The sequence below is a fragment of the Lactuca sativa genome, chromosome 1 (genome assembly GCF_002870075.4).
Source record: "Lactuca sativa cultivar Salinas chromosome 1, Lsat_Salinas_v11, whole genome shotgun sequence".
Taxonomy (NCBI): domain Eukaryota; kingdom Viridiplantae; phylum Streptophyta; class Magnoliopsida; order Asterales; family Asteraceae; genus Lactuca; species Lactuca sativa.
The window spans coordinates 57,672,652-57,694,299 of record NC_056623.2 but is presented as its reverse complement, the minus strand read 5'-3'; the positions used below and the strand labels follow the sequence as shown (position 1 = coordinate 57,694,299).

Here is a 21,648-nt window from a genome sequence, read left to right as displayed (position 1 = left end):
AAAAGGATTAAACCTGCATTTTGACACATGCACAATGCTTCATTCGTGTAATTTACCTAATTTTTTATTATTATTCCTGATTAAATTAGATACTTTTCTTATTATTTTCTGTCTTTTTTGTTTCCGATGTTTTCTTAAATATTTTGCAAATATGTCAGCCCCCTCTTTTACAAAGAAGACTATCTTATTTTTTTTCCTTTGGATTTATATAGTTTTGATTAATTAAATATAAACATAGACTAATCTAAATCCGTAAACGACTACACTTTAAAAACTAGTTCGGATATAATGCTGTTTTTTTTGACGTTTTGTTTTTCTATAATATTTAATGACGTAATTTGTTATTTTTTATTATAACAATATAATTTATGGTTATTCAAAAACTCAAAAATTACACATCCTCCAAACTTGGTAATTTTTCCACTTTTTTAAATTGGATGCGTCTAAAAAGTGGGTAAATTATCTAGTTTGGAGGATCGGTTGTTATTGAGTTATTGAATAACGAAAAATTATAGTGTTATGTCAAAAAATATTAAATTACATTATTAAATATTATAGACAAACAAAACGTCAAAAAATAACATCACTATATCTGTGCTAGTTTTTAAAGTGTAGTCGTGTACGGATTCAGATTAGTCTATGTGTATATTTAATTAACCAAAACTAAAAAAAATAAGAAGCAAAAAAATTCGGATAGTCTTCTTTATAAAAGAGGTGGCCGACCTATTTGCAAAATATTTAAGAAAACATTAGAACAAAAAAAAATAAGAAAAGTATCTAATTTAATCGGAAATATTAAAAAAATGTCTAAATAAAAATTGGGTAAATTACACGAATGCTGCCTTGTGCAGGTGTCAAAATGCATGTTCAATTCCTGTTTTCAAAACTTAACTCGAACCATCCCTTATATTCTAGAAATGTGCACGTTTCACCCCTCGTTAGTTTAAATTTGCATGTGTTCATCCCTTGTTAGACATGAAATGACTAAAATGCCATGTGTAATTTCATTTTCATTTATTTTTGACATTTATGTTATTTTTAATTATTAATAAAAAATTTAATAAGATTATGGGTCTACCTAACTACCACCATCACCAACAACAATTGTGTTGACCGGCGACATTTTGACCAATAGCGACAGGGCATTAGCGGTGACTTTTTACCGGCAACGTATCCTCGCTACTACCTTACCAACAAATTTTTTACTCTTTAGTGGCGACTTTTGTCGTCGTTAATTACCTTTTTTCTTGTAGTGATACTGCGGGTATATAAGCTTCCCATCCATACAATCCTGGTTACAGAGGGTTAATGTTATGTATGTGGGGCTACTATAGCAGTTTTGGTTCTCTGGGAAACTGTAGGTATAAATTGGTGGATAAGAAGATATAATTAACCAGGCATACCTAGTTTTAAACAATAACAAAGATTGAACATATATATCTAGCTGGGTTTATATGTTAGTTTTCAATCTAACCTAGTAGGTAAATTATATATTACGTTTCTTGTATAGATTTTCAATCATCTAGTCCCCTTAGTGACTCCAGCTACAAGACTCAATGACAACCTTAATCCGGAGATAAACAACAAAAACAATAACAACATGGGAATAGGAATATTTAATGGTGCAGAGCAACAACAAAAAGAGGTTGAGGCTGAGGCTGAAGGACCAAGAAGAAGTCCTCGAAGATGATGAGAAACTGTTTAAAACGAAAGACATGATAGTGATTGCCTCGATTTCTATAGGCTCTGCAATGTTTGTCGCAGTAGCTAGTTGAATATTGCGACAAACATTGCAGAGCCTATAAAATCAATGCCATCACTATCATGTCTTTCGTTTTTAACAGTTTCTCATCATCTTCGAGCACTTCTTCCTGATCCTTCATTTCCTGCATTCTGGTCATCAGCCTCATCCTCTTCTTGTTATTGCTCTGAGATCAAATATTTCTATTCCCATGTTGTTATTGTTGTTTTTATTGTTTATCTCCGGATTAGGTTTGTCATTGACTCTTGCAGCTAGAGTCACTAAGGGGACAAGGTGATTTAACATTTATACAAGAAACTAAATATAGCTACTTGCTTAGATTGAAAACTAACATATAAACCCAGCAAGCTATATATGTTCGATCTTTGTTATTTTTTAAGCTAGGTATGATCAGTTAATTATATCTTCTTATCCACCAATTTATGCTTACAGTTTCCCGTATAACCAAAACTGCTATAGTAGCCCCACATACATAACAATAAGCCCTCTGTAAACCATGATTATATAGATGGGTAGCCCATATACCCGCCGTATCACTACAGGAAAAAGGTAATTAATGAAGACAAAAGTCGCCGCTAAAGAGTAAAAAAGTTGTTGGTAAAGGTAATAGCGGTGACATGTCGCCGGTAAAAAGTCACCGCTAATGCTCTGTCACTATTGGTCAAAATGTCGCCGGTAAATACAATTGTCGCCAGTGATGGTGGTAGTTAGGAAGATCCATAATCTTATTAAAATATTTATTAATAATTAAAAATAATGTAAATGTCAAAAATAAATGAGAAATAAATTACAAAGGGTATTTAAATCATTTCATGTCTCACAACAGACAAAACATGCAATTTTAAACTAACGTGGGGTGAAGCATGTATATTTCTAAAATATAAGGGATGATCCTACTTAATTTTTGAAAAAAAAAAGGATTGAACGTGCATTTTGACACATACACAATGCATCATTTGTGTAATTTACCCAATTTTTTATTATTATTTCCGATTAAATTAGATACTTTTCTTATTATTTTCTACCTTTTTTATTTCCGATGTTTTCTTAAATATTTTGCAAATAGGCCAGCCCCCTCTTTTAAAAAGAAGACCATCTTATTTTTTTTTTCCCTCGGATTTATTGAGTTTTGGTTAACTAAATATAAACATTGACTAATCTAAATCCGTAAACGACTACACTTTAAAAACTAGTTCGGATATAGCGTTGTTATTTTTTGACGTTTTGTTTTTCTATAATATTTAATGACGTAATTTGTTATTTTTTATTATAACAATATAATTTATGGTTATTCAAAAACTCAAAAATTACACATCCTCCAAACTTGGTAATTTTTCCACTTTTTTAAATTGGATGCGTCTAAAAAGTGGGAAAATTATCTAGTTTGGAGGATCGGTTGTTATTGAGTTATTGAATAACGAAAAATTATAGTGTTATGTCAAAAAATATTAAATTACATCATTAAATATTAAAGACAAACAAAACGTCAAAAAATAACATCAATATATCCGAGCTAGTTTTTAAAGTGTAGTTGTTTATGGATTCAGATTAGTCTATGTGTTTATTTAATTAACCAAAACTAAAAAAAATAAGAAGGAAAAAAATTCGGATAGTCTTCTTTGTAAAAGAGGGGGCCGACCTATTTGCAAAATATTTAAGATAACATTGGAACAAAAAATAATAATAAGAAAAGTATCTAATTTTATCGGAAATATTAAGAAAATGTCTAAATAAAAAATTGGGTAAATTACACGAATGATGCCTTGTGCAAGTGTCAAAATGGATGTTCAATCCCTGTTTTCAAAACGTAACTCGAACCATCCCTTATATTCTAGAAATGTGCACGCTTCACCCCTCCTTAGTTTAAATTTGCATGTGTTCATCCCTTGTTAGACATGAAATGACTAAAATGCCCTGTGTAATTTCATTTTCATTTATTTTTGACATTTATGTTATTTTTAATTATTAATAAAAATTTTAATAAGATTATGGGTCTACCTAACTACCACCATCACCAACAACAATTGTGTTGACCGACGACATTTTGACCAATAGCGACAGGGCATTAGCGGTGACTTTTTACCGGCAACGTATCTTCGCTACTACCTTACCAACAAATTTTTTACTCTTTAGTGGCGACTTTTGTCGTCGTTAATTACCTTTTTCATATAGTTATACTGCGGGTATATAAGCTTCCCATTCATATAATCCTGGTTACAAAGGGCTTAATGGTATGTGTCTAGGGCTACTATAGCAGTTTTGGTTCACTGGGAAACTGTAGGTATAAATTGGTGGATAAGAAGATATAATTAACAGGTCATACCTAGCGGTAAACAATAACAAAGATTGAACATATATAGCTAGCTGGGTTTATATGTTAGTTTTCAATCTAACCTAGTAGCTAAATTATATATTAGGTTTCTTGTATAGATGTTCAATCATCTAGTCCCCTTAGTGATCCAGCTACAAGAGGCAATGACAACCCTAATCCGTAGATAAACAACAACAACAATAACAACATGGGAATAGAAATATTTGATGGTGCAGAGCAACAACAAAAAGAGGTTGAGGCTGAGGCTGATGACCAGAATACAGGAAATGAAGGACCAAGAAGAAGTCCTTGAAGATGATGAGAAACTATTAAAAACGAAAGACATGATAGAGATTGCCTCGATTTCTATAGGCTCTGCAATGTTTGTCGCAATTGCTAGTTGAATATTGCGACAAACATTCCAGATCCTATAAAATCAATGCCATCACTATCATGTCTTTCGTTTTTAACAGTTTCTCATCATCTTCGAGGACTTCTTCCTGTTCATCAGCCTCAGCCTCTTCTTGTTGTTGCTCTGAGATCAAATATTTCTATTCCCATGCTGTTATTGTTGTTTTTGTTGTTTATCTCCGAATTAGGTTTGTCATTGACTCTTGCAGCTAGAGTCACTAAGGGGACAAGGTGATTGAACATTTATACAAGAAACTGAATATATAATCTAGCTACTAGCTTAGATTGAAAACTAACATATAAACCCAGCTAGCTATATATGTTCGATCTTTGTTATTTTTTAAGCTAGGTATGATCAGTTAATTATATCTTCTTATCCACCAATTTATGCTTACAGTTTCCCATAGAATCAAAACTGCTATAGTAGTTCCACATACATAACAATAAGCCCTCTGTAAACCAGGATTATATGGATGGGTAACCCATATACCCGCCGTATCACTACAGGAAAAAGGTAATTAACGACGACCAAATTCGCCGCTAAAGAGTAAAAAAGTTGTTGGTAAAGGTAATAGCGGTGATACGTCGCCGTTAAAAAGTCGCCGCTAATGCTCTGTCGCTATTGGTCAAAATGTCGTCGGTAAATACAATTGTCGCCAGTGATGGTGGTAGTTAGGAAGACCCATAATCTTATTAAAATATTCATTAATAATTAAAAATAATATAAATGTCAAAAATAAATGAGAAATAAATTACAATGGGTATTTTAATCATTTAATGTCTCAAAAGATACGAAACATGCAATTTTAAACTAACGAGGGATGAAGCATGCATATTTCTGAAATACAAGGGATGGTCCGAGTTAATTATTGAAAAAAAAGGATTGAACGTGAATTTTGACACCTGCACAATGCATCATTTGTGTAATTTACCCAATTTTTTATTTAGACATTTTTTATTATTATTTCCGATTAAATTAGATAGTTTTCTTATTATTTTCTTTCTTTTTTGTTTCCATTGTTTTCTTAAATATTTTGCAAATAGGTCAGCCCCCTCTTTTACAAATAAGACTATCTTATTTTTTTCCTTCGGATTTATTTAGTTTAGATAATTAAATATACACATAGACTAATCTGAATCCGTAAACGACTACACTTTTAAAACTAGTTCGGATATAGTGTTTTTATTTTTTCACGTTTGTTTTTCTATAATATTTAATGACGCATTTTGAAAGTTTTTGTTATAACAATATAATTTATTGTTATTCAAAAACTCAATAATAACCGAACCTCCAAAATAAATAATTTTTCCACTTTTTTTAATTGGATGCGTCTAAAAAGTGGGAAAATTATCTAGTTTGGAGGATCGGTTATTATTGAGTTTTTTAATAACAAAAAATTATAGTGTTCTGTCAGAAAATATTAAATTACATCATTAAATATTATAGACAAACAAAACGTCAAAAAATAACATCACTATATCCGAGTTAGTTTTAAAGTGTAGTTGTTTACGGATTCAGATTAGTCTATGTGTATATTTAATTAACCAAAACTAAAAAAATAAGAAGGAAAAAAATTCGGATAGTCTTCTTAGTAAAAGAGGGGGCCGACCTATATGCAAAATATTTAAGAAAACATTGGAACAAAAAAAAATAATAATAAACGTATCTAATTTAATCGGAAATAATTAAAAGAAGTCTAAATAAAAAATTGGGTAAATTACAAGAATGATGCCTTGTGCATATGTCAAAATGCATGTTCAATCGTTGTTTTCAAAACTTAACTCGGACCATCCCTTATATTCTAGAAATGTGCACGCTTCACCCTCTTTAGTTTAAATTTGCATGTGTTCATCCCTTGTTAGACATGAAATGACTAAAATGCCCTGTGTAATTTCTTTTTCATTTATTTTCGACATTTATGTTATTTTTAATAATTAATAAATATTTTAATAAGATTATGGGTCTACCTAACTACCACCGTCACCGGCGATAATTGTGTTTACCGGCGGCATTTTGACCAATAGCGACAGGGCATTAGCTGTGACTTTTTACCGGCAATGTATCTTCGTTATTACCTTTACCGACAAATTTGTTACTCTTTAGTGGCGAATTTTGTCGTCGTTAATTTCCGTTTTTCTTGTAGTGATACTGCGGGTATATAAGCTTCCTGTCCATACAATCCTGGTTACAGAGGGCTTAATGTTATGTATGTGGGGCCACTATAGTAGTTTTGGTTCTTTGGGAAACTGTAGGTATAAATTGGTGGATAAGATGATATAATTAATTGGTCATACCTAGTTTTAAACAATAACAAAGATTGAACATATATAGCTACCTGGGTTTATATGTTAGTTTTCAATCTAAGCAAGTAGCTAGATTATATTTTGGGTTTCTTGTATAGATGTTCATTCATCTAGTCCCCTTAGTGACTCCAACTACAAGAGTCAATGACAACCCTAATCCGGAGATGAACAACAACAACAATAACAACATGGGAATAGAAATATTTGATGGTGCAGAGCAACAACAAGAAGAGGTTGAGGCTGAGGCTGATGACCAGAATGAAGGAAATGAAGGACCAAGAAGAAGTCCTTGAAGATGATGAGAAACGATTAAAAACGAAAGACATGATAGTGATTGCCTCGATTTTTATAGGCTCCGCAATGTTTGTCGTATTAGCTAGTTGAATATTGCGACAAACATTGCAGAGCCTATAAAATCGATGCCATCACTATCATGTCTTTCGTTTTTAACAGTTTCTCATCATCTTCGAGGACTTCTTCCTGGTCCTTCATCTCCTGTATTCTGGTCATCAGCCTCTACCTCTTCTTATTGTTGCTCTATGATCAAATATTTCTCTTCCCATGTTGTTATTGTGGTTGTTGTTGTTTATCTCCGGATTAGTTTTGTCATTGAATCTTGCAGCTAGAGTCACTAAGCGGACAAGGTGATTGAACATTTATACAAGAAACTGAATATACAATCTAGCTACTAGCTTAGATTGAAAACTAACATATAAACCCAGCTAGCTATATATGTTCGATCTTTGTTATTTTTTAAGCTACGTATGATCAGTTAATTATATCTTCTTATCCACCAATTTATGCTTACAGTTTCCCATAGAACCAAAACTGCTATAGTAGCCCCACATACATAACAATAAGCCCTCTGTAAAACAGAATTATATAGATGGGTAGCCCATATACCCGCCGTATCACTACAGGAAAAAGGTAATTAACGACGACAAAAGTCACCGCTAAAGAGTAAAAAAGTTGTTGGTAAAGGTAATAGCGGTGACAGGTCGCCACTGAAAAGTCACCGCTAATGCTCTGTCGCTATAGGTCAAAATGTCGCCGGTAAATACAATTGTCGCCAGTGATGGTGGTAATTAGGTAGATCCATAATCTTATTAAAATATTTATTAATAATTAAAAATAATATAAATGTCAAAAAATAAATGAAAAATAAATTACAAAGGCATTTTAGTCATTTCATGTGTCACTAGGGACGAAACATGCAATTTTAAACTAACGAGGGGTGAAGCATGCATATTTCTAGAATATAAGGGACGGTCCGAGTTAATTTTTGAGAAAAAAGGATTTAACGTGCATTTTGACACCTGCACAATGCATCATTCGTGTAATTTACCCAATTTTTTATTTAGACATTTATTATTATTATTTCCGATTAAATTAGACACTTTTCTTATTATTTTCTTTCTTTTTTGTTTCCGATGTTTTCTTAAATATTTTGCAAATAGGCCAGCCCCCTCTTTTACAAAGAAGACTATCTTATTTTTTTCCTTCGGATTTATTTAGTTTTGGTTAATTAAATATACAAATAGACTAATCTGAATCCGTAAACTACTACACTTTAAAAACTAGTTCGGATATAGTGTTGTTATTTTTTGACGTTTTGTTTTTCTATGATATTTAATGACGTAATTTGATATTTTTTTGTTATAACAATATAATATATCATTATTCAAAAACTCAATAATAACCGATCCTCCAAACTAGATAATTTTCCCACTTTTTTAAATACATGCAATTTAAATGCATCCAAACAAAATCAAATTGATTTCCATTTTTTTACTTAAAGAAAAACAACTGCAAGTATATATAATATTAAATTCCAATATTTTTTATAACCTTTTTTATTTAACATAACAAAAGAAAATTTAGATATAAAATTATAACGCTAAAAGATTCCAAAACAATATTAAATATTTGATACGAATGAATACAAACTTTAATTTGCAAAAAAAAAAGTTTACTTTAGAGTTTAGACTATACGCTTACTTTAAATTTTATTTTTATTATGAAAAAAAATAAAAATAAAAGTTTTATATTATATTAGTCATCTTTATATATATATGAAAACATAAACAATATCACCTTCAACAATCAGAACCATTCATTGGATTTCTTTGATTGATTTCAACCCTTAGACCGTTCGTAATATTTCTTTTGATGTCATCCTAACAAAAACAATTCACTATTTATTTCCGTCTATCATAACTACTTCTCATATTCAAATCGAAAAATCAGCCACCAAAGACGAGAACTTAACTAACCATCAACATTATCCTAATTTTAAATTTTAAAAAATAATCCTAAAATGTTCTACATTATCTATCCTAACTAAATTTTGAAATTCAACATTTAAGGGATAAGATAAAAATGACTTTTATCTTATCCCTCCAAAACCAACTTGGATTCAATACATATATATGACATATTCCGCTAAAACCCATTTTTATTTTTCCTTTCATGCTACTGCAAATGGTGGGTTTTTATTGTGTTTTATCTATGTTTTTACCAATTCGTTTATATTGATATTCACGATACTAAATCAATACTTCTTCCTTTCTACAACCTTCTATAGCAGTAAACAGTTGTTAGCTTGGTTAATCAAAGGCAAAAAGGTACGCATTTCATTGTTTATCAATACTTCTTCCTTTCTACAGCCTTCTATATGATAAGTGTTCATACTCATTTTTTTTGTTGTGTTGTTTTCTGTGAAATATATCAACATACTATGTATGTTTTGATTTGATACCATCCCACTTCCATTAATCCATAATTGCAACCAACTATTATTTTACAAAATACAATTAATGTTTATTTTTGTTTTATTCATGGTTAAGTGCCAACCAAGAATGTCTATGTTAATTGAACAACATCATATTTACATTAAACAAAACCTAGTGAAACTTTGAATTACTTTTTTCACTATATCTCATAATTATCTCTAATACTTTTCTATTCCTCATAGCACAAGCGAAATACACATAACAGTGACAGTGAAATCATCATTGATAAGTTGGCTGACATAGATGCCTCCAAAGAATCATGGAATATTCCTGTTCAAGTTGTCATGATTTGGAAACAGACATACAAAAACAACCCAAACATGGTGAATAGCTTGGACATGATTTTAATGGACCAGGAGGTAAGATTAAAATAATATGAAAAAAACATATGTTTTATTTTTGTTTCATATAATAATATTCTTTATCACCTACAGGGCACTAGAATACAAGCAACAATAAAAAAAATCTTATAAATGCATTTCAAGCCCTCCTGGAAGAGGGAGCTGTAAGGAAAATCACTAACTTTGGTACAGCAAAAAACGAAGGAGATTACATGTTAGTCGCTCACAAGCATAAGATAAATTTCTACAAAACAACCAGAATTCGTGTATCAACTCCTTTTGTTGATAGGATCGATCCTTTTAATTTTGTGAGTTTTCATGATCTGATAGCCAGAAATTTTGACACTCACTGATGCATTTGGTGAGTTTTTTTTTCCCTTAACAGATTTGCATTTATTATATTATATATTTTTTAACTAACTTATATTATAATAATTGATTCAAATTTACTTTTTGTAGATTTTATTGGTCAAGTTGTATCTAATGAACCCATGAGAGTGATTAAGAAGAATGCAAGGGAAACAAGACTAATGAGTATTGTTGCACAAGATCTGATGTACTTTTCTTTATTTTTCATTAATTTATCATGTTTGATATTTTATTCATATAACCCAAACAATCAATTATAGTGGTAGGAAAATGCAAGTTTCATTGTGGGATGGTTTTGCATTGAAGTTGAACAGCCACATATCTGAACATCAAAATGAAAATGCTCCTGTGATCATCCTCCTACGTATGGCAAATCTCAATATTTGTGGTGGTAAGAATAATTATTTATAGATGTCTATGCTCATTACATTAATATTTTATTTATAATATGAAATAATCTATTGCTTCAATTGCTATTTATAGGTCAGCCACAAGTCGGTAACTGTTTATTTGGGTCAAGATTACATATTAATGATGATATGCATCATATTTCAGAATTTAAAAAAGCTTATGTATTTGATGACTATGATATAATTATTTACTGTTTTATTTTTACTTATTGTTAATCAATAATTATTATTATTGTTGATCTTCTGCTTTTTTCCTTCTTATATGTAGCATTGCTGATATCGACTTGAATGTTGAGTCTTCCATTAATACTACACAAGTTAACACAAAAACTGTTGTGGCCAAGCCAGAAGATTACTACCTCCCTTTTCAAATCAAAAACATTGACGATATCCCAGATTACAATGAGGTACACTTAATATTATTCATATTATTCCATTATATATAACAATTTTTTAATGTGTGTGTGTGTGTGTGTATATATATATATATATATACATATATACCAATCAGGAAATTGGTTTGTCTATCATTGCTACTATAATCGGTTTCGATTTGCAGGAGGGATGGTATTCTTTTTATTGTCATGACTGTTCAAAAAAGGTAACTAAAAATGGTGATGATAGTGATGGTGAACCATGTAATTGTAATGGTTCCGGAGGAGTCTCTGATGTATTTGGCAAATAAGTTCATAATTTTACATTTGTAAACTTCTTGTCTCATGAATCTTTGTTACAATCTTTCAATTTTTATTTCAATGTCCATTATTGTGTCATACAATAATATTTAGGGTAGGGGTTGTAATACGTGTTCAAGATGAAACTGGGTCTGCTTCTCTTGTATTGTTTGACCGTCATGTTAAAGATCTTATTCACCGCGGTAATCATTGGTTGATAGAAAAGATATCAAAGGTAGCATTATATTATACTATTCTATTAATTTGTACACACGACAAGTTAGTAGTATATTGTTATTGTATTTTATTTTAATCGGGATTTATTAACTACTCACATGTTTTATTATAATGTTCTTTAGGATCAAAGACGCCAAAAGATCCCCGATGAGTTCAATACGATGCTTAATAGGAAGTTTGTTTTTAAAGTTCAGATTTCAAAGTTTAATCTCGAGAACAATTATCACGCCTACACCGTTCATAAGATGACTGATGATGAACTTGTAGTTGGTGCAGTTTTCAAACACTCGTCTGCATATGAAGAACATAGTATTCATTATGATGGTACTCCTATCAACAAGTCTATTAAGGTAAAATTAAATTCATATAATTTAGCATTTTTAACATTGTTAATAAACATTTATTCTTCATGCGGTGACAATATTAATATTGTTAACTACCATTGTTTTATTAATTTGATACAGGAAAATAGTGTTTCTGTCAGGGGTGACTCAACCAATTTGGGGGCTCTAAGCAAATAAAATATTTGGGGCTCTTTGGCCTTTATTATCCTCCTCAATTGTTTTCACATACAAGTTATCTTTTTATGTTTTTTTCATGGATAATTTTAATATGGTATAAATTAATTTTCTTGTAATAACCTAAAATAACAAGCATTTGATAAATATTTATATATGATTCTTTTTCCGAAAGAGACCAAAGTCTCGGCAAACTTTCTTAAATAAAAGATAAAGAATACAAAGAATAAATGGAAATCACAAATTTAGATAAAAAACAAAGTAAAAAGCCAATAAGACCAGCCTATCCAAAACCATTGCCTCATCCACTTACTTCTATTGCTAATGCTCCATCTTCTACACCACCATGGTTGAATCTTCTACACCACCAAGCCAAGGCCGAATACAGGTACATAAGGATATATCTATAGAACCTCTTGCAATAATCCAACAAAATCGATAACATAAATATAATCCAAAAAGTCAAGCAACTTGCAGATTCCAAGAAATCACAAACAAGTCACCAATGCATATAAAGGACAAGGCTCGAAAAAGGGTAACCTCCAATTCTCACACCCCATACACCAATCAAATATAAAAAATAGAGAGGGCCCTTAACAAATCCTAGTAACCCAATGTTAACAAACCAAAAGATAGATCCCAAAAAACAAAATTCCACTGAACTCAAAAATCCACAGAAAATAACTTGCACTATTGCTAAGAAACAACCCCAAAAAAAGTATATAATTCTCCAAACAAATGTAACCTATACCCTCTATACCAAAACAACTAGTCCAACTCAAGAAAAAAAAACAAAATCAGAACCAAAGATCCATAGAAAAATCTAACACAAAACATCCCAAATATTCCAGACCACAAAACTGGGACAAAAACTAGTCAAAAGGGTAAATCTGTCCAAATCCCAAAAAATTGAATAAAACTCCACAAATCCAGGTAAAACACAAAAAAAATTACCCCTGTACGCATCCCTTACCAAGGAATTATTACCAACATTTATCGTCCAATTAAATCCCAAATCACAGCAGCAAAATTCAGTGAAAGACTTGAAATCCTAATTGATTCTTAAGATGTTTGCAAAATCATACCTTCTAAAGTTTTTATGCATCAAATTCCCAAATTCATACTGTGACTCGTTCACTCAGAAATCGGAAACAAATGAGATGAATGTGTCGTAGAAATCAGAATTGGTAGAAGAATGCACTGTCGTTACAGTTTCATGAGTTCAACAATCACTGATTTATTCTTCCACTTGATTTATTTTAATGGACTAAACCACGTTTAGACTTTGGAGAATATGGGGCCCCTTACAATTAGGGGCCCTAAGCCCTAGCTTAGAAAATCTCTACATATGGCCGGCCCTGGTTTCTGTTGAAGGTGACAATATTAATGTTGTTGCTCTTGATGCGGTGATACCAATAACTACTTCAATGAAATGCCCTATTGAGATTGTTACCACCACTAAATCGTTTGAATGGTCTTCCTCAAAAGATGGTGTTGCTCCTCATACCCTTAAGATTCCAAAAATGGAAAAACTCGAATAAATTTAGCAATTATGATTATTTGACATTTATCATTGATGATTTTTCTTTGAGTTCTTATTATTTTCTTAAGGATTTCTTTGACAAGTACGTTGTTTTCATTTTGAAGATTATGTTTGTTTTCATTTAATTATAACACGATAGTAGTCGTGTTATTTGAGACAAGTTCATAATTATGTTGAATTCTTTTAATGAATTTTAACTTTTACATCTTTTGATATATTTTCGCCTCAACTTATGTTACAAACTATGTTGACCAAGTCTATTATTGTTAATTTGTTTTAAGTTTAAATAACTAACTATGTTGACCAAGTCTATTATTTTCGATTTGTTTTAAGTTTAAAGGTAACCTCCTTAATCTTTGGCTTAAGCCACTAAGTTTGTTATTCCACAAACAAGATTTTATAACAATAATATTTTTTTTATTGTTCGTAACAAACTATGTTGACATGCAATTCTATAAAAAAACAAAAATAGCATAACTACAATGACAAAAATATAATTGAATAAAGTACATGGATTTTCCAAAATGTATCTTTAATAAGAAAATGAAAATACAATGTCTTAATTTGTACACTTTTCAAAGTAAAATGCTTACATAATAAACAATATGTAGTAGGGGCTGTTTGGTAATAAATATAAAGTCATGTAGCCGATTTGGTAAAGAATATATTCTTGGGTTTTTATAAAAATTATCATTTTTTCCAAACTAACCATCAACATTATCCTAATTTTAAAACTTTAAAAATAATCCTAAAATGTTCTACATTGTCTATCCTAACTACATTTTGAAATTCAACATTTAAGTGATAAGATTAAAATGACTTTTATCTTATCCATCCAAAACTAACCTGGATTCAATACATATATATATATATATATATATATATATATATATATATATATATATATATATATATATATATATATATAACATATTCCGCAAAAACCCATTTTTATTTTTCCTTCCACACTCCTGCAAAAAGTGGGTTTTTATTGTGTTTATCTATGTTTTTACCTCTTCGTTTATATTGATATTCACGATACTAAATCAATACTTCTTCCTTTCTACAGTCTTCTATAGCAGTAAACAATTGTTAGTTTGGTTAATCAAAGGTAAAAAGGTACGCATTGTTTATACTTATTTTTCCTTGATTTATAGTTTTTAATTAGGTTTATTTTATTTACATTCAAAAGTGTAATCATGTTCATTTAAATATATTTGTGTCAACAAAGCGCATATAAAAAACTAACAGAAAACAAATATATAAAAGTTCGTTATAAACCAAAAATACAAAAATAATGCAAGTCCACATACTTAAACAAAGTCCATAATTCATAATTGAAAAAAAATTGTAAACTATCTATATTTTTAACCAACTTTAATTCGTTATTTTCTTCAACAATATCCTTTAATTCCATTCTTTGTATAATCATTTTTTACGGTATGTTATGATATCCATTTATGCATTTACTCTTCTCTCCAACTTTATGTACTTAATCTTATATTTTACAATATACAACATATATGAATACCAACAATGGAAGAACCAAATCAAAAACATCGCCATGCCCACCACTGTTGAACATCACAAACAGTAAACTTTTAATTTAATCTTATCATTAGATGTTCAATACATATAATTTATTGATTTTCTTTTTATGCAATATATATTCCCGTTAAATTTCATATTTAATGTCTAATATATTTTCATTTCATCCACCTTTATCATACTTATTATTATTTTTTTGAAGAAAATAATTTCTACATCCCCACTAATTGTCGAGTTATTCAAAAATGCCCGAAATTACATTCAAACTCATCATCCCATAAAGGCCCACAACCGAATTTGCAACCTACAACAATTTCATCAACGTCGCCACTTTCACAAATAACTAATCAAGGTAAATTATTAATAATTACTTTTATATTATTCTCTCACTGCCAGTCAAAACCATATAAAGACTATTAATTTTTCCAAATTTAATAACTATTATGATACTAATAAACAGTTATAAAAGGTTCGTATACGTCGTCGACTTCAAATGTCCAAACAAACAAAAATGCAACAACTTTCAAGGATGTAAGGACGCATCACAACTCTCGTAATAGTTATCCTATTGTTATATTACTACTTATTATATTTTTTGTATTTAATTAATTATAAATTTAATTTCAATATATGTACTTTAATATTACATATACATATTCATATTTTCATTGTCATTTTTTTTTCTAGAAAATCGTATCTTCATAACGCTTGTTTCTCAAGTTACTCGGGATGTTACTCCATCACCTTCAACATCATCCTCTCATAACCGTATACGGAAAAATGTGCAACATTCATTAATTACCTCAAGGTCACCACTGTCACATATCACTGGTCTGGGTAAGTTTTTCATAACTATTTTTTTATTATGTTTACCTAAACAATTTAGATAATATAAAAACTTTAATACATTCAATATTTACTAACATAAAAAACTACCAATGAACAGTTGTAAACAGTTCAAGTACGTTGCCAATTTCAAATCACCAAACAATTCAAAATGCAACAACTTTCAACACAGGCAAGGCCTATATAAACTATGGTCATATATTTCAAATTATGTCATTATTAATTAATACAAAGTATTTTTTATTTTATCATATAATTACATTCGTTATATTTCACTTTATTCTTTTTTTCACGTTTAAAAGTTATTTCACAATTATTACCAACACAATCATTGATCTTATCTAATCATTATTTTTTCAAAAAAATGTGCTTATTTCAAGAAAATAACACAACAAAAACGACAAGAGGGAAACAAAAACAGTTCAATACAAAGGATATTCATTTTTTTGATTTTAATGAAGATTTTGTGAAGAACTCAAGCAATACTACTATTCGTTCTCAACCTTCCCGCGGTTATACTGATAAGATTGATTGCTAAGGTATGTTATCATCTATTTTGTTAATACATCCACTTATACATTTTTTCACTTAATTTAATAAATATTCATCGTCGTATTAATAATTTAAATTATGTTTATTTTGCAGTACCAAGAAAAAAGAAACAAACATATGTGCCTTATATTTCAATTGGTCAAAATGATGTAAGGATTGACACCTAGACTAAATGTATTGTCATAAGCAAATGTACTGTTTCTTTCTATTTAAAATTTAAAATTTTGGTTATCCGATGAAAATTATCCTTTCAATATGTTATCACCCTTTTTCATATTACGCTTATAGTATATATTATTTGATTAGTTTTTTTTTTCTTTATAGATTATTTGGATTCTGGTGATGCAATATATGTTTGCTCTTTATGTAAAGCTAGGGTTTGGAAGGGAGAAGCAATAGAGGAAATAAAGATTTAAGGAAAACCTCTTATTCCATATGTTGTTACAATGGAAAAGTAGAATTACCAAACTTGATTCACCCACCTCAGTTATAGCTTGATTTATATAGCGGAGTTACTGAAAAAAAAAGTCAGAACTTTATAAAAAATATTTGTAGATACAATATGATGTTTGCATTTACATCTATGGATGGTAAGACTGATCATGCCATTAACTCTGGACGTGGTCCTTATATTTATCGAATGCATGAACAAAATTATCATATTGTAGGTAGCTTACTACCAGAGGAAGACGAATTAGCAAAATTTTGCCAATTGTCTATATATACGATACAGATCACGAGGTTGACAACAGATTCAATGCATACGAGTATGTAAATACATTCTATCATATAATAGCATTAAATACACAAACACACACAAACACACACACACACACACACATATATATATATATATATATGTGTGTGTGTGTGTGTGTGTGTATGTGTGTGTGTGTTTTAAAATTTTTATTATGTCTCATAATATTTATATCCATGATTTTGCTTTTCTATTAATGTAGTTCAAAGAAGAAAAAGTCAATATCTCATAATTCAATGGGAAATCCTTTTTCACTGGAGTTCTTAGATGTTCATGAGCTAATGAGTTTATTGGATTTTATAAATCCATTAGTTAAGCAATTTAGAATGGCACGTGATCGATTTGGATCGAATCCAACAGAGCGTATTAGGCTTAAATTAATTAGGACAAGAGAAAGGGACGGTAGACAATATAATCTCCCTACTACAAGTGAGGTTGTTGCACTTATTGTAGGTGACATTGACGGTTCCGATTCACGAGATATTGTTTTGAAACTCAAAATAGTCAACTTCAACGCATTAATGAGTTGCATCCGCAATATGTTTCACTTCAATATCACTTATTGTTCCCTTATGCTGAAGATGGATTTCAATTGGATATATTACATCGTGGTGTTGAAGAACCAAAATCTAAAGGACGAATAACACTTACAATGCAAGAGTTTTTTGCTTATCGTATACAGCAAAGAACTAATGAAATATCTTTGATATTACGTTCCAGAAAACTCTTCCAACAATTTTTGGTTGATTCGTATACAATGGTTGAAAATGACCGGCTAAATTATATTCAATTTAACCAACCAACATTACGTGTCGCTCCTTATGGAGGCTTGGCCGAGGCTGCTCAAGAAGGAACTGAAGATGCTTCTGCAATGTGAAACCATATTATTATTCCGTCTTATTTTACGGGTGGCAGCCGTTACATGCAACAGAATTACTTAGACGCAATGACTTTGGTTAAGTGGTTTGGTTATCCTGATCTTTTTTTTAACCGTTACATGTAATCCTAAATGGCCAGTGGTAATTAGATTCGTTGAATTTGAAAATCTTAAACCCAAAGACAGGCCCGATATTTTGACAAGAATATTCAAAATAAAACTAATTCACTAATCACTAGACTCAAAGAAGAAAAAAAATTGGGTGAAGTTGATGGAGGTATAAATCTAAAATCTCATTATTCATTTTATTTTATTTTAATTTAGTAATATCAAGCATTAACCATGGTACATATTTGCATCATACAGTTATATATACGATCGAGTTTCAAAAAAGGGGTCTTCCACATTGTCACATATGCTTATTTTTAGATAAAAAAGTCTAAACTTCCAAATCCCAAAGACATAGATTGCATTATATGTGTTGAATTGCCAGACAAGGAACTTGAACTAGATCTGTATCAAATTGTTTCTAACAACATGATACATGGACCTTGCGGCAATGATTTTCCATTTATGCCATGTATGAAAAATGGAAAATGTTCTAAAGGATTTCCAAAAGACTTTACAAATGACACATATTGATGATGATGGTTATCCAGTTTACCGAAGACGCGACAACAGAAACAATGTCGTGAAATACGGAGTTTCTTTGGACAATAGGCATAAAAATTAAATTTTTATTTATATAAACATTTATTTGTTTATAAATGTTATCTTTTATAGGAAAGATATGTTAAATGATCTTAATTTTCTTTATGACATTTTGTTTCTTTTTTCAGATATGTTGTTCCATATAATAAGACACTTTTGAAGCAATACCAAGCCCATATGAATCTTGAGTGGTGTAATCAGCTTGGATCGATAAAGTACCATTTTAAGTATATTAACAAAGTTCCAGACATGATCACCGCGTCTTTTTATGACACCAAAAATAACAAAAAACAACATAAATAAAATAACGATCGTGATGAAATTGTTGAGTATTACAACTGTCGTTATATTTCTGCTTGTGAGGCATGTTGAAGACTTTTTAGGTATGACATTCATTATAGAACACCACTTGTTGAAAGGTTGTCGTTTCACCTACAAGACAAACAGCCTGTTGTGTTTAAACCATCCCAACATGTTACTAATGTTGTTTCTAAACCAACTATTGTCCCTTCTCAATTTTTGGCATGGATGGAATGTAATAGCTACAACGAAAAGGCAAGGGAGCTATCCTATGTTGAATTCTCAACTCAATATATTTGGAATAAATCAGATAAAGTACGGACAAGAAGAAAAACAAAGATCAAGTCACTTGGCAGAATTAATCATATATCTCCCAAGTCTGGTGATGTTTATTACATGCACATTTTGCTCAACAAAGTAAAGGGTCCTACTTGCTATGAAGATATTAAAATGGTTAACATGACCGTTTATGACTCTTACAAAGATGCTTACTACGCTCTTGGTCTATTAGACGATGATAGAGAGTACATATCTTCTATACAAGAAACACATCATTGGGTCACCGCTTCTTTCTGCAGGTCTCTATTCGTTATGTTGATTACATCAGATAGTCTATCCCGGCCTCATCATGTTTTCAAAGAGACATATAATTGTCTTTCTGATGATGTCATTCACGTCGTGAACAAGAAATTGGCGTGAAAGGTACATTCACATAAAAAACGTTCCCACTTTAATTGATAACATAAATAAATTATTTCATTACTTTTTAATGTTTTCAGGCTTGAAGCTAAAACCGGAAGCAATTTACCACCTAACGTTGTCGTATATTGAGAAATCTTTATTGAGCCGTGGACTGAGTCTTAAGCTAATACCCAATATGTCATTACATGATCACAAATATATTCAAGATTCTTGCAATATGTTAATTCAAGATGAGCTTAATTATGATCTGTCCAGTCTTGAATTTGAACATCAACAACTGCATTCACAATTAAATGTCGAGCAAAAAAATGTTTATGATATATTTATGAATGTAGTTAACAACAAAAAAGGTGGTGCTTTTTCCTCTATGGTTATCGAGGAATAGGAAAAACATTTGTTTGTAAGACATTGCATGCTGCTATTAGATCTAAATGTAAAGTAGTTATTAATGTTGCTTCAAGCGGAATTGCAGCACTCTTGCTTTCTGGTGGTAGGATAGTGCATTCAAGGTTTCATATACCAATTAACTTGAATGAGAATTCGTTTTGTTATATTACACCAGGTAACGATGTAGTTGCCCTGTTGAACAAAGCGAGCCTTATAATTTGGGATGAAGCTCAATGATGCATTGTTTCGAAGCAGTTTATAGGACACTTAGAGATATTATCCTTCCTAAGAACCATGATAAACCATTTGGAGGTAAGACCATTGTATTTGGAGGTGACTTTCGACAAATTCTTCCAGTAATAGAAAGAGGAAATCGTTTAGATATTGTGCAGGCATCATCGCATTCATCAAGATTATGGCGTGAATGTACATTTTTACGTTTGACTGTAAACATGAGGCTTCAGTTCGGTTGTCCAAACAATGATTTCAAAGAGACAAAATCATTTGCTGATTGGATTCTTAAAATTGGTGAAGGTACTATCGGTGGTCCTAATGATGGTGAAGTTGAAGTTGAATTTCTAGAAGATGTGATCGTTCCCTCTATGGGTGACCATATTCATTCAATTGTATCCTGCATTTATTCATCTTTTCATAACCATCTTGATGATCTATCGTATTTTCAAGATAAAGCTATTTTGGTCCCTACCAATGAAGAAGTTGATGCTATCAACGACTATATGTTAGAATTGATGAAAGATGAAGGGAAAACATATCTGAGTTCAGATTCCTTATGTGAGACCAAGACAGGAGATTCTTTTGAGAAATTAGTATACTCTCCGTATGTGTTGAATGCTTTTAAGGCTTCTGGAATTCCCAACCATAAACTTATACTGAAAAAAGGTGTTCCGGTCATGTTGCTTCGTAATATCGACCAAACCAGAGGACTATGCAATGGTACTAGATTACAAATCGTAAGGCTTGGAAGACACATGACTGAAGCATGAATCATATCTGGTATATTTTTCAACGAGACTACTTATATACCTCGAATGAAGTTGACCCCATCCGATAAAAAATACCATTCCGTTTTCAACGTAGGCAATTTCCAATAACAGTTTGTTTCGCTATGACCATTAACAAAAGTCAATGACACTCATTATCAAATGTTGGATTATACTTGCATAGACCTGTCTTCACCCATGGTCAGTTATATGTAGTTGTTTCTTGTGTAACAAGCAAAAAAGGTTTGAAGGTACTCATATGTGACGATGAAGGTCGTTCAACTAATAAAACAAA

General features: G+C 30.7%; 1 protein-coding gene across 1 annotated transcript; it reads left to right on the top strand.

Moving 5' to 3' along the window:
* The first annotated feature begins 20,588 nt into the window (after positions 1-20,588).
* On the top strand, positions 20,589-21,356 carry LOC111891310 (uncharacterized). Its single transcript, XM_023887372.1, has one exon. The coding sequence runs from the start codon at positions 20,589-20,591 to the stop codon at positions 21,354-21,356; it is 768 nt and encodes a 255-aa protein (XP_023743140.1).
* The last annotated feature ends 292 nt before the right edge of the window (positions 21,357-21,648 follow it).

What these genes read in the sequence shown, in the direction of transcription:
- LOC111891310 (XM_023887372.1), top strand. Translation starts at nt 20,589, where the DNA reads ATGCATTGTTTCGAAGCAGTTTATAGGACACTTAGAGATATTATCCTT.